Source organism: Dermacentor andersoni, chromosome 5, assembly GCF_023375885.2.
Source record: "Dermacentor andersoni chromosome 5, qqDerAnde1_hic_scaffold, whole genome shotgun sequence".
NCBI lineage: Eukaryota > Metazoa > Arthropoda > Arachnida > Ixodida > Ixodidae > Dermacentor > Dermacentor andersoni.
This window is the reverse complement of record NC_092818.1, coordinates 153,222,378-153,234,667: the sequence shown is the minus strand read 5'-3', so window position 1 is coordinate 153,234,667 and position 12,290 is coordinate 153,222,378. Positions and strand designations below refer to the sequence as shown.

General features: G+C 43.5%; 1 protein-coding gene across 1 annotated transcript in view; it reads left to right on the top strand.

Moving 5' to 3' along the window:
* The window catches only part of LOC126531410 (AP-4 complex subunit epsilon-1-like), a 43,465-nt gene that overhangs the window by 4,511 nt on the left and 26,664 nt on the right, over positions 1–12,290 (top strand). The window contains exons 8-9 of the mRNA XM_050178922.2: positions 6,129–6,202; positions 10,898–11,023. Coding sequence (XP_050034879.1) covers positions 6,129–6,202; positions 10,898–11,023 — 200 coding nt within the window. The remainder of the gene's footprint in view (positions 1–6,128; positions 6,203–10,897; positions 11,024–12,290) is intronic.

Sequence of the window (12,290 nt, the reverse complement as noted above, 5' to 3'; positions counted from 1 at the left end):
ATGAGGCGAGATGGCAAAGAAATCCAAACCAAGCACTTGATAATCACCTTCGGTTCAAGTGTCCTGTCCGAGTAAATCGAGGCAGGGTACATCAAGCTCCATGTTAGGCCATACATGCCCAATCCCCTCAGTTGTTTCAAATGCCATCGTTTCGGCCACAGTTCGCAGAGCTGCCGAGGCCACCAAACTTGTGCGAAATGCAGGGCCCATGAACACACCTCCGAATCTTGCGAGAACACTCTCCACTGTGTAAATTGTGATGGGGAGCACGCTGCGTACTCGCGGTAGTGCCCATCCTGGAAAAAAGAAAAGGAAATTGTGACAGTTAAAGCAAAGAGAACATAAGTTTCAAGGAGCCACACAGGCGGGTTTCATACCAGCACAAGTACACCTTTGCCGATGTGACGCGTCAGGGGGCAGCGACACAACGGCTTCTGGCGGCTGTCCGACCCACAAGCAGTGAGTCAGCAGTTACGCCATCTGCCCCCACAGTGGTTGCAGCTAGCGCTGCTCTGCCAACCCAGAAGAAGGGGCCGTCCATCTCCGGGCAGGTGGCCTCAAAGGCCTCGTCCAACGTGCCGATGCCTTCATGTCAAACAAAGTGCTCGGAAGAGCACATGTCCAGCACCTAAGGAGCGGCGAGGCTCTCTCGATCACTCCAAAAAAGACAAAACTCCCATCACGGTGCCTGCAAAGGGCCCGTGAGCTAATCCTCGTCTCTTAAATACACAGCACTAAACACAAGTAACATAATGGGTACACAAATACTACAATGGAATGTTAGAGGACTTCTCTATAACCTTGACGATATTAGAGAACTCCTACACAAACATAATCCAAAGTTGCTGTGTGTTCAGGAGATACATCTAAAACGTACACAAACAAACTTTCTTCGCCAGTACACCACCTTCCGCAAGGACCGTGATGAGGCTAACACCTCGGGCGGCGGTGTAGCGATGCTCGCAGGCAAGTCTGTAGCTTGTCGCCACGTAGCCTTACAGACACCCCTCGAGGCCGTGTCAATTAGAGGGGTTCTTTTCAATAAGTTGGTGACTGTCTGTACCGTATATATATCCCCAAGCTATCATCTCCAAAAAGCAGATTTCTATAACCTCATAAAACAGCTCCCAGAACCCTACATACTTGTGGGCGATTTTACCGCCCACAACACATTGTGGGGAGACGCGCGTTGCGACGCAAGAGGCCGACTCATTGAAAACTTTATTCTGACCTCTAGTGCCTGCCTGTTTAATAAGAAGGAACCAACATATTACAGCATTCAACACAATTCATATTCATCCATAGACCTAGCAATAGGCTCCGCTTCCCTCCTCCCTCATTTGGAATGGAATGTGATGAATAATCCATTTCGAAGTGACCACTTTATAACTTTAAACTCAATAACGAAGCATGAAAACCATCCTCGTGTTCCCATTTGGAAATTAGCATCGGCTGACTGGGAGCGTTTTAAAGAGACTACTCGTTTATCACCCAATTTTATGAACAATTCTAGTATAGATGATGCTGCCGCATATTTTACCGCTTTTATTTGTGATGCTGCTGAAAAGTTCATCCCTCAAACGAATGGTGGTTCACCCTAAAAAACGTGTTCCCTGGTGGAATGATGACTGTAAAAATGCGCGAAAGAGGCAGAATAAGGCATGGGGAATATTGCGCAGATCGGCGAATACAGAAAATCTAATTGAATTTAAACACATAAAATCACAGGGAAGGCAGATACGACGTCAAGCGAAGAGAGCAAGCTGGGAGAGGTTCCTCTCAGCTATATATTCATACACACAGGAGGCGAAAGTTTGGAATGGCATAAGGAGGCTAAAAGGGCAGCAAATAAATCTGTTGCCTCTGTTGAATGATCAAGGGAATACCTTAGAAGAGCAGGCAGACTTTCTTGCGGAGCACTGTGAGCGTGTGTCGAGCTCAATTCACTATTCTCATTCCTTTCTTAAACACAACGAAATAGAAGAACGTAAGCCAATCATACGTAAATGCAAACAGAAGGAACCGTATAACTGGCCCTTCAGTATTGCCGAGTTGAGAGCTGCCTGCACATGCAAGAGCACATGCATGCATGCATGTGAGCACACATGCACACATGCAAGATCTCTCCACCGGGACTTGACAGAGTCATGTATGACATGATCATAAACTTGCATACTGACACACAAGGTACACTGCTCGCAATTTTCAACACTATTTGGGCTGCGGGATACCTTCCATCCATATGGAAAGAAGCGATTGTGGTCCCTGTTCTGAAGGAGGGTAAAGACCCTTCCTTGGTGGCAAGTTGCCGTCCAATAGCTCTTACAAATTGTCTGTGTAAGCTTTTTGAAAAAATGATTAATTGCAGACTCATACATTTCCTTGAACTCAACAATATGCTAGATCCCTATCAGTGTGGCTTCAGAGAAGGGCGGTCGAAAACCGATCATCTTGTGCGCATTGAAGGATATATCCACGATGCATTTATACACAAACAGTTTTTCCTATCGATATTCCTCGATATGGAGAAGGCGTATGAGACAACATGGCATTACGGGATCTTGCGAGACTTGTCGGGAATGGGCATCTGTGGAAATATGCTGAAAATAATTGAAAGATGTTTGTCGAATCGTATCTCCCGCGTGAAAATCGGCAATGTATTATCCCGACCTTTTATACAAGAAACTGGTGTACCACAGGGAGGCGTACTCAGTTGCACACTCTTTATCATTAAGATGAACACACTTCGTGCTTCTCTAGCACCAGCCATCTTTTATTCCATTTACGTCGACGATATACAAATAGGTTTCGAATCGTGCAACCTTACAGTGTGTGAGAGACAGGTACAGCAGGGCTTAAACAAGGTGTCCAAGTGGGCAGACAAAAATGGACTGGAAATCAACCCCCATAAAAGCTCTTGTGTTCTCTTTACAAGAAAGAGAGACCTGGTTCCTCATCCTTGTGTAGAGCTTCGTGGACAACAAATCCCTTTCAACAAAGAGCACAAATTTCTAGGTGTTATACTTGACTCCAGGCTTACTTTCATTTCATACATAAAATGTCTTGAAGCAAAATGTCTAAAAACAATGAGTTTACTTGAAATTCTATACCATACAACATGGGGTAGCGACAGGAAGTGTTTACTGAATCTTTCTAGGAGCTTAGTTCGATCACGATTAGATTATGGTGCCGTAGTATGTCACTCTGCCGCACCGAGCGCGCTAAAGTTGTTAGACCCCATTCATCATCTGGGTATCTGCCTGGCCACTGGTGCATTTAGAACAAGTCCTGTCAAAAGTCTATATGTAGAGTCAGATGAGTGGTCACTCCATTTTCAGAGAACATACGGCAGCTTCACCTATTTCCTCAAAGTGCGCTCTAATAACGAACATCCGTGTTTCACAACCGTAAACGACTTGACCCTTGAAACACTTTTTCGTAATAGATCCTCTATGAGTCTTCCTTTGTCACTGCGTGCAAGAGAACTTAGCGGAGAAATGGATGTCCCGGTTCTCGAACACCGCCTAATGCCTCCAGCTAAGCCATTACCGCCCTGGGAGTGGCAGGTGATAGACTGTGGAGTATCCTTCGTAGAGGTCACAAAGCACGACCTGACCTCGAAATCACTATGCATTTTCGTGAACTTCAATCGAAGTACTCCTGCTCCGAATTCTACACAGACGCGTCAAAATCACATGCTGATGTACCTTATGCTGCTGTTGGTCCCTCTTTTTCTAAATCTGATGTATTGAACCCACTAACAAGCATCTTCACTGCAGAAGCCTATGCAGTACTAGCTGCCGTAAAGCATATAATTAAACTAAAACTTGACAGAGCAATTATATTCACAGACTCGTTAAGCCTTGTACAAGCACTCGTATCTTTACAAAAGCATACAAATCCTGTCTTCAATGAACTCTACTCTCTCTTATGCAATATTTATCTATCACATAAACATGTAGTGATATGCTGGGTACCTGGCCATAGAGGCATCGAGGGTAATATACTAGCTGATAAAATGGCCACATCACTGACATCACTAACCATTATTCCTACGGCTGCGGTCCCTGTCACAGATCTTAAGCCTTTCTTACGAAAGGAACTGCAAAAACACTGGCAACGCATGTGGAACTCGGAAACAAATAATAAACTGCATGTTATAAAGCCACAGTTAGGTTTATGGCCCTCCCCAACAAAATCACGGCGAACAGATGTCTTATTCTGTCGCCTCAGAATAGGGCACACATTTGGTACCTTCAATTTTCTGCTTACTGGAAATGAACCTCCAACCTGTGGTCGATGTGGAGAGAGGCTGACCATCCTCCACGTCCTCTTGGAGTGTCGGAAAGCCGAATCTGAAAGAAAGAAACACTTTCCTCTAGCATATCATTATTGCGTCCCTCTTCACCCAGCTATATTTCTTGGTAAAGAACCGGTTTTTAACACCAAAGCAGTCCTCAATTATTTAAAAGATGTTGTCCTACATGTTATCAGCCCTATAAATTCGTAGCGCATCCTCTTTCCAAAGGATGCCGCTTTGATAGTTGATTTGTATAGCACATGCCTCCAGGCCCTTGTGTCTCAAGGGCTCTAACGAGGCAATGGCGCTCCAGTGAATCACATATTTACATATCTTGCATATCTTTATATCGTATCATTATTTGCAATGCACATTTATGCTCGTAGTACACGTCATTTGTCATCATCATAATCTTGCTACAAGTTCATTTTACGCATTTTACAGTGACTATTTTTTAGGCCCCTTTACAGCCACGTCACATCAACTTCACAGAATCCATCACTCCACTGCGAAATCACTAACACTTGCGTGGCGCTCTTTGGCCATACCTGGCCCTTGCGCCAATAAAAACCACATATTTATTCGGTGACCCTCAATGTTTATTTCCATTAAAGACTATGATGGAACTGACAGAATTGCTTGACTTATCCGACCGGTCAAATTAAAAGGAGAGGTAGGAAAAATGTGGGAAACTGCTGTTTCATTTGGCAGAATTTGCCTGATTCTAACACATCCTCAAAGCTATTGTGCACCTAGTTATTATGAATCCACAGTAGTAAAAAACAATGTGCACCCAAATCTAATACACAGCCTGTTTTATAAAAGTAAAAAAGAAAAAGAACTGTAGCATGTTTTTGCTACTGGTAATTGTAAATAAGATGAAACTACTGCTGTTTACCTTCACAGAAAGGAAATTTTTTACGCATAGTATCTGTCATTGCCAATCTCAAATAGCTTTCTATAACTTTCTGTGAACCATAACATATTGCTCTTCTTCTAGTCCATTGCATTTGATATTCTGGAACTACACTACAATCGCAGATGGGATAGTGGCCCATGCCTAGACTAACCACTTTGCCATTTCAACCTCAGATGGTACGCAAGTCTCTGGAGTACATGAACTGTGATTTAACTACGTTGCCACTAACTTGGCGTTTATTATAACTTATCTTTTATCCGAGCTTTCGTACTTAAATCCTGAAAGTGGCCCGTCATCGTCACCATCCTATGTGAAAACTTGTTTTGCCACTGTCTTGTAATGGCAGTTGCGATGGCAGCGGCACTGATGGTATGGTGTTGCTGAGGTAGCGAACACTTTCAATTTCATATTGAATTGTAATGTGCAGGCAATTTTCAGACCAGTTAGAAAAACAGGTGCACCTTGAAATCGGCTAAATACATTAATAATTCATTGTGAGCTGCCATATTTTGCTTCAAGATCTACCAAGGGCAGGCCATAAGCTGGTGTTTTCGGCTGGACATAATCTATATTCTATGCGTCTGCTGTCCTCTAAGCACTGCCAAGACAGATGCCGCAACCATTGGAGCCACACTTGGAGGCCACCATGTGGTTCAAGTAGAGACCCGAAGGCCAACTTTCTTACAAGGACCTGAAGCAACTACAGCGGTTCTTCAAGGCAGCTAGCTTTGTAGTGTGGCACTGCTACTACAAAACTTAAAACTGTGTGAACTGCATCTTTAAAGGTCGACGTGTTATGGCTTTGATTGTTGGTATTTCGATTAGCAGATGCATGAAAGTTGTGGCTTCAGAATTTGCAAAGAAACTTGTGATTTCACCTGTGTAAGTGTTTCTTTCATTTTATTTTAGGCAAACGGAAAATGTTTTAAGTACATTGAAGGAAATTTTGGATTCAAGGATTGTTAACCAGACCATATACTATGGTATGTTTCATATTGTTTCCGCCTAAATGTTTGGTAATTAGGTGATATTTTTGTATGAACTAGTCCTTGTGCTTGCTTTATTTTGGTGCACTTGTGTCTTTTGATAATTAGTCTATGACCTGACATTCGTAGTGCTGGCTAGTGATAGTGACTCCTGTGCTAGAAATAATAGCCTCTTGTTGCAGTGATATGTTTCCCCCAGTGCAAATTCTTATGCTTCAGGCACTGTTGCACCAAGTGGCAGTTCGTAGGTGGCATTGGTATGTGGGGCAAAAAGATCAGAAATATGGGGAAAGAAGTGTGCATATATGCTATTGTGGCTTTTCATCTTCACCATCTAAAGCATAGGTCATGGAATTACATTATGACATATGCTATAAAAAAGAAATACTGGTTTATGCGTTTATTTATTTATTTATTTAATTATTCCTTATTTCTTTCTTTATTTATTTATTTCATCTCAAATTCCTTGAATGTGGCTTTTACGTGAAAGGTGAGTTTTTATACTTAATATATTATGCGTCTTTGGTGGCTGTCTTGAAATTTTGTGATGTGGTTTACAAGACTGCTTTAATGCGTGATGCCATACTAAATTACTGAGAGGTTGAAATGAGACAGGCTGGAGCAGTGCAAGACGTTGGCAAGAAGACAGTTGCAGCATTTGATGTCTGTACAAGAAAAATTCAGGTGCACAACAGTGTCAAAGGTGGTTAGACCCCTCTATGGTAGCAGATGTGAGATGGCAGATGTGCTGGTTTGATGATGGAGTAGTCATGTGGAGATTGGTAGAATGAAAATGCTTAGTCGGTAAATTTACAGTGCAAGTATAAGAATGGAAGCTCGTCTTGTGACTTAGGTTTAGTAACTACACCGGTGCCAAACCAACATACTGAGTGAATAAACTTATCGTGCAATCCCTGGACTAATATGAGTATTTTATATAGGTTACATACATTGGTTGGAATATCATATTGAGCAGGCATGTTCCAATTATGGCTAGGCTATTGCTATAAATGCTGATATGCTATCATGACAGAAAGAGTCACGGTCTCGTACAAAAGGCGAACTGTTGATAGTGATAGCAAAGTATTAACTAACAAGATGAAGCAAAGTTCATAATATTACACCAAAAGCTGTATATGACTAACCTTACATAATTTTTTCGGCGTCCAGCAACAGAAACGGACTTAGCGATTTCTAACAAACCCATACGGGTTCAGTGCAGTGGTGCAGGTGTTCAAAATGTGGAACAGATTAGAATGCTCGTCATGAACAAAAGAGTGATGTCAAGGTTATCACAGTATATAAGCAGGAGAGGTACCGGCGCTAAAAGCAGCTGTGTTATCAATGGGGCGGACACGTATAGCTCATACACCCAAAGAACAACATGCGTACGAGGAGTGCCGGAGGGAACAGCAACGAGAATGTAAACGGCGCCGGCGCAAAACAACCACTGACGAAGAACGTTACCACAATGCTGAAAAAAAAATAAGGCAATCGTGAGCCCTGGCACCTCTGAATGAGCAACGACGCAAGACTTACAATGCAAAAAATGACAACCATTCCCCTCTGTGAGGATGGAATGGCAGTGAAAGCACATTGCTTTTCATTTGAGAGGTTTGACTGTCATCAGATTTTGCTGCTATTCCGTCTTCACAGAGTGGAGTGGTTGTCATTTTCTTGGCAGCCATATAAATTGCAGTAAACATTTGCTTACTATTAAAGGGCCCCTGAAGCGGTTCGGACAAATTTTGTGGACACGTAGGGTACAGCTTAAGTAGAACATTCGCACCACAATTTAAGTGAAGCGTTACGTATTAATGGAGCTACAAGCGATTACAAGTTACCCTCCTCCCTAGCCATGCTTTTCCTCCTCAACTCATTCGCCGAGCCATCGTGGCTAAGCTCCGCCTTCACTGGTTTTGCGTCGCGATGTGATGTCACATCGTCTACTTCCGGTTGTTTTGGAGCCTGCCCCCGCCCGCGCGAAACCTCTCCGCTAGCCGCTTGGCCTTCCACCCCAAGCGAGAGCTATTGAAGCAGGGTTCGTTGCGAGCATTCTGTCGCAGCGCTGAACGTGTCTGGTATTCCGTTAACCACACACTAGCGGAATGTTTCGACGGAACGGTGGAAGCATAAACTCAAGCAGATGAAGGAACTGATGAAGCGTAGATGTACTTGAGCTGCCTGATTGGTCTCCACGGTCCAGCCACCTGTTGGCGCAGAGCTTAACCAGCCAAAGAAAGAGCTAATATTGCTCTAACCAAGTGTAAAACATTTTAAACATTTATAAAAACAATGTGTCAACGATTACACTCATGTGAAAAATTTACACCAGCAGCAAAGAAGAATACATTTTGTAACTGCTACTGTGTCTGGTTGAGCTCTATGCCACCAGGTGGCTGCACCATGCAGACCATTCACATTTGCGCTTCTGTGCATCCCATGAAACGACACGAAAGGGGACAGGGCCAGGCCCTGTCCCCTTTGGACTTGTGTTTACCCTAATGCCGGACTCGCGAAACGCTATTGCATTAGTAATCTTCCAGCGTAAAGTGACGGCCGTAATCACGCAAATCCTGGCGCCGATCGTATAGCGGCAGTCCGATGCGCTGCAGCCAGTTCGCTCGTCTACTGGCTTGCAGAGGGACACGATGTCGCAGCTTGACGTATTGCCAGTTGCTACGTTTGCAGACCACAACGCAACAAAGTCGAATCATAGCGCTTGCGAAAAGACAGACCGACACTGATGGCGGAGCTCTCGTCAAAGACGGAGCACGTTGTAACACAAGCAACATTTGCTGTGTGCCGGAAGTGGTTAAGTGTACTGAAAAATTGTTCTTGTGCTTTCCCTTTATGTTACTTTCCTTTTATAAAAGCAAATTAACTAACATTCCAACTATTATGAACATAATTTGTTTACCATAAAGTTGGAAAAAATCATCGATCACACGCCCTGGTCAGCCATTCGGATAGCTCGCCCCACTGACGTCATATGGGTGATTTGCGTCATATGGGTAGGGGCAGCTTAAAATTCCGCTCCGCAGTGTTCTGCGATTGGTAGTGATGTGCATTTTTAAAACCTTATAATAAATTACACGCTTTACGCAGAGCACTTAGATGCGTCAATTAATGATCAGAAGGACCTACTCTAACTCAGTACGTTTGTAGAAAATCGTCAAAATTGTTTCAGGGTCCCTTTAAATTAGCAAGCATGGTGTCGCACACACACACAGGCAGGATGAACAGGTCTCACTCAATGACCGCAAAGATACGCTGTCCCAATGCTGGTGTGATGAAGAGTTCAAACAACGCTGCCTCTTGCTTCAACGTGGCTACGAAACTTGAGATTATGCGACCTCCATCACTAGGCACACAAGATGGTGCACATGAAGCAACCAGCCCTCTCGGCTTGCCCCTTCTTTGCGCATTGCGCAGGTTACCTCCAAGATACGGCAGGTTGGTGGTAAATGCGCTCAGTCTCATGGACAGGCATGCGCAGCCACACCCGAGCTAAAGGAAGAGATGCGGAGATGCGTGCTTACCTGCCCGACCCCTAGCGCTGACTTCATTGCATTACCGTGCTGAACTACCATCCTCCTCACACACACACACACTTGATAACACAGGACTTCCAACACTGGGTGCGCGGGAGGACTGCGTCCATCATCAACATCATGCCGCCATTCTTCTTGTCTCACCCTCACACACTTTCCCTTGCACCCACAGCATACAGTGCACAGGGCGTGAATTTATTGCACTTGAGCTTGACAGAAGTGACCGACAATGACAGAACCTCTTGCAATGCTGAAGGCGGAAATTTGCCTGGGATGTCCATATATTTGCTACCATAATAATATTTGTATGCACTAATCTATACTGAATAGAATGGTACAGACTAAAGGATAAGGAAGGACTAGAGAGATTATAGAAACACCAGAAATTGCCAGGCTGGGTAGCATGTTTGCCAGTGCACCTTCAAATGAGCTATCGGAGAAGTAGCTTGTTCTTTTTTTTTTTCTTTTTTCAGCCATATACAGAGGCGAGTTTATGAGGGTGGTGATATAATCATCATCATCATCAGACTATATTTATCTCCACTGCAGGAGTGATTTCCAATTACACCTGTCTTGCTCTGGCTGATTCCGACTTGTGCCTACAAATTTCCTAATTTCATCACTGCACCTAACATTCTGCCATTGTCGACCGTGCTTCCCTTCCCATGGCACCCATTCTGTAACTCTAGTGGTCCAGCGGTTATCTACCCTACGCATTACATGGCTTGCCCAGCTTCATTTTTTTGTTGTCATAATGTCAACTAGAATATCGCCTATTGCCGTTTGCTCTTTGGTCCACACCGTTCTCTTCCTGTTTCCTTATGTTACGCCTAACGTGTTTCATTACATTGCTCTTTGCACGGTCCATAACTTCCATAATTTGGTTACAGTTTTCAGTTTGACTGCATGGTTTAGTTTTATGCTGTACTTTGAAATCAAACTATGTATCTGAAAAGTGTTATCTAGCTAACATGTGTGGAATCAATGGAATGTGATTCAATGGGAAAACTGCAGAGTATTTTAATACTACAGTACACTTCTCCTGCTTTGTTATACAGCTTTAACATTTTCTGCTTTGTTCATTTTTACGTCACAGCCTCATGCTAGTGAATTTCTTTTTTTCTTGCTTGTCTTTCAGGCATACTTTGGGAGTCCTTAAACACACTTTCCAAAGTCCTGACTGCTGGTAGCCCTCTTCAGAAGAGTGCAGTAGATTGCATTGCCAAGATGCTTCACTCAAACAGCACTGATCTGAATTACTCGGGTAAACAGCGGCGACTGTTCTGCTTTTAGGTCCTGAATTTCTTTTCTTTGTTTTCATCTTGCAACGTGTAGGCTCATTCTTGTTGTCCCTAACAACAATGTTTGGAATGTCTTTCAACATATACTATTTTTTTCTCCATAATATCAGTGTTTGGTATGAATCTGTTGTGTTTGCCTAAATGTTTCCTATCAATTATCGCAAGTTCTTCTTATTGTATAATATTTTTTATTGCTGTTATCACTCTCATGTGTTGATATTTGTTCCAAGGTTTTCGTAGTGAAGATCGCAGCATACTGATAATGAATTGGCCAAGGCCTGTTAATTTGCTGTAAAACAATTTGACTGGTCATTGCACTTTTTTTCCACAAGAGCGCACCAGCTGGCCTATGCCTCTTTATAGTATAGGGAGCGTTTTTTACCATACTACTTTGGGTAGTTGTAGTGAGAGGTAAGGTCACTTACAAAGGTAATTCTCTGATATTTAAAATATACTTTATTTTCCTGTTTATATAACCTGCACCTAAAATTCAAGGAATCCAAGCATGAAATGGCAATAAATGGCAATAAAACATGGATATAACTTTATGTCCACGTTTTTGCCCTCAGGTGCTTCTCGACACTGTGTTGCTATTAAGGTGCTGCTGCAAATAATGTGTGTAGAATGTACACTGCATTACTGTGAAGCTGCGCCATGCTTCAGCAGAGAGTGACAGTGTAAGTAGTGATATCTGCCCATAGAAAAGGGTACTGAAAAGCATGACAGTAGCTGTAATTACTGACCCTGTAACTTTGTGGTTACGCTTGCAGCACTGTGTGGTTGCTCACTGCTCAATTTCGCGCCGTCCGCAGTGGGATAATGGAGTGGGAGAGAGGTGCCAAAAGGTGTTTCCATTGGTAAAAGCGCATGCAACTCTGCGTGCGCTTCCACTAATGAGAGAGGACAGTTTGGTCACATGACACAAATCCCAGATCCCTGGAACACCACCTCATGGTGCTGCCCTCCACTAATCATGGACGGTGGAACACACTGATTGCGCCCACAGTGTTGTGGAAGTTTTGGCATGGCGGGATCACGTCCTTCGCTTCGTGAGGCAATGGCAGCGTGGCCATTTGCGACTTCGTCGCACAAAACAGATGGCGTTTATGGCAGCACTGGCAGCTGTGACTCACTCAGTGTGCCCAGCTGTGCCAGTGTATGCTTAGAAAGCCAGTGAACACTTGGGCATAGGAGAGGAACGTATTAGTTAAAACAAGACACTGTAAAACA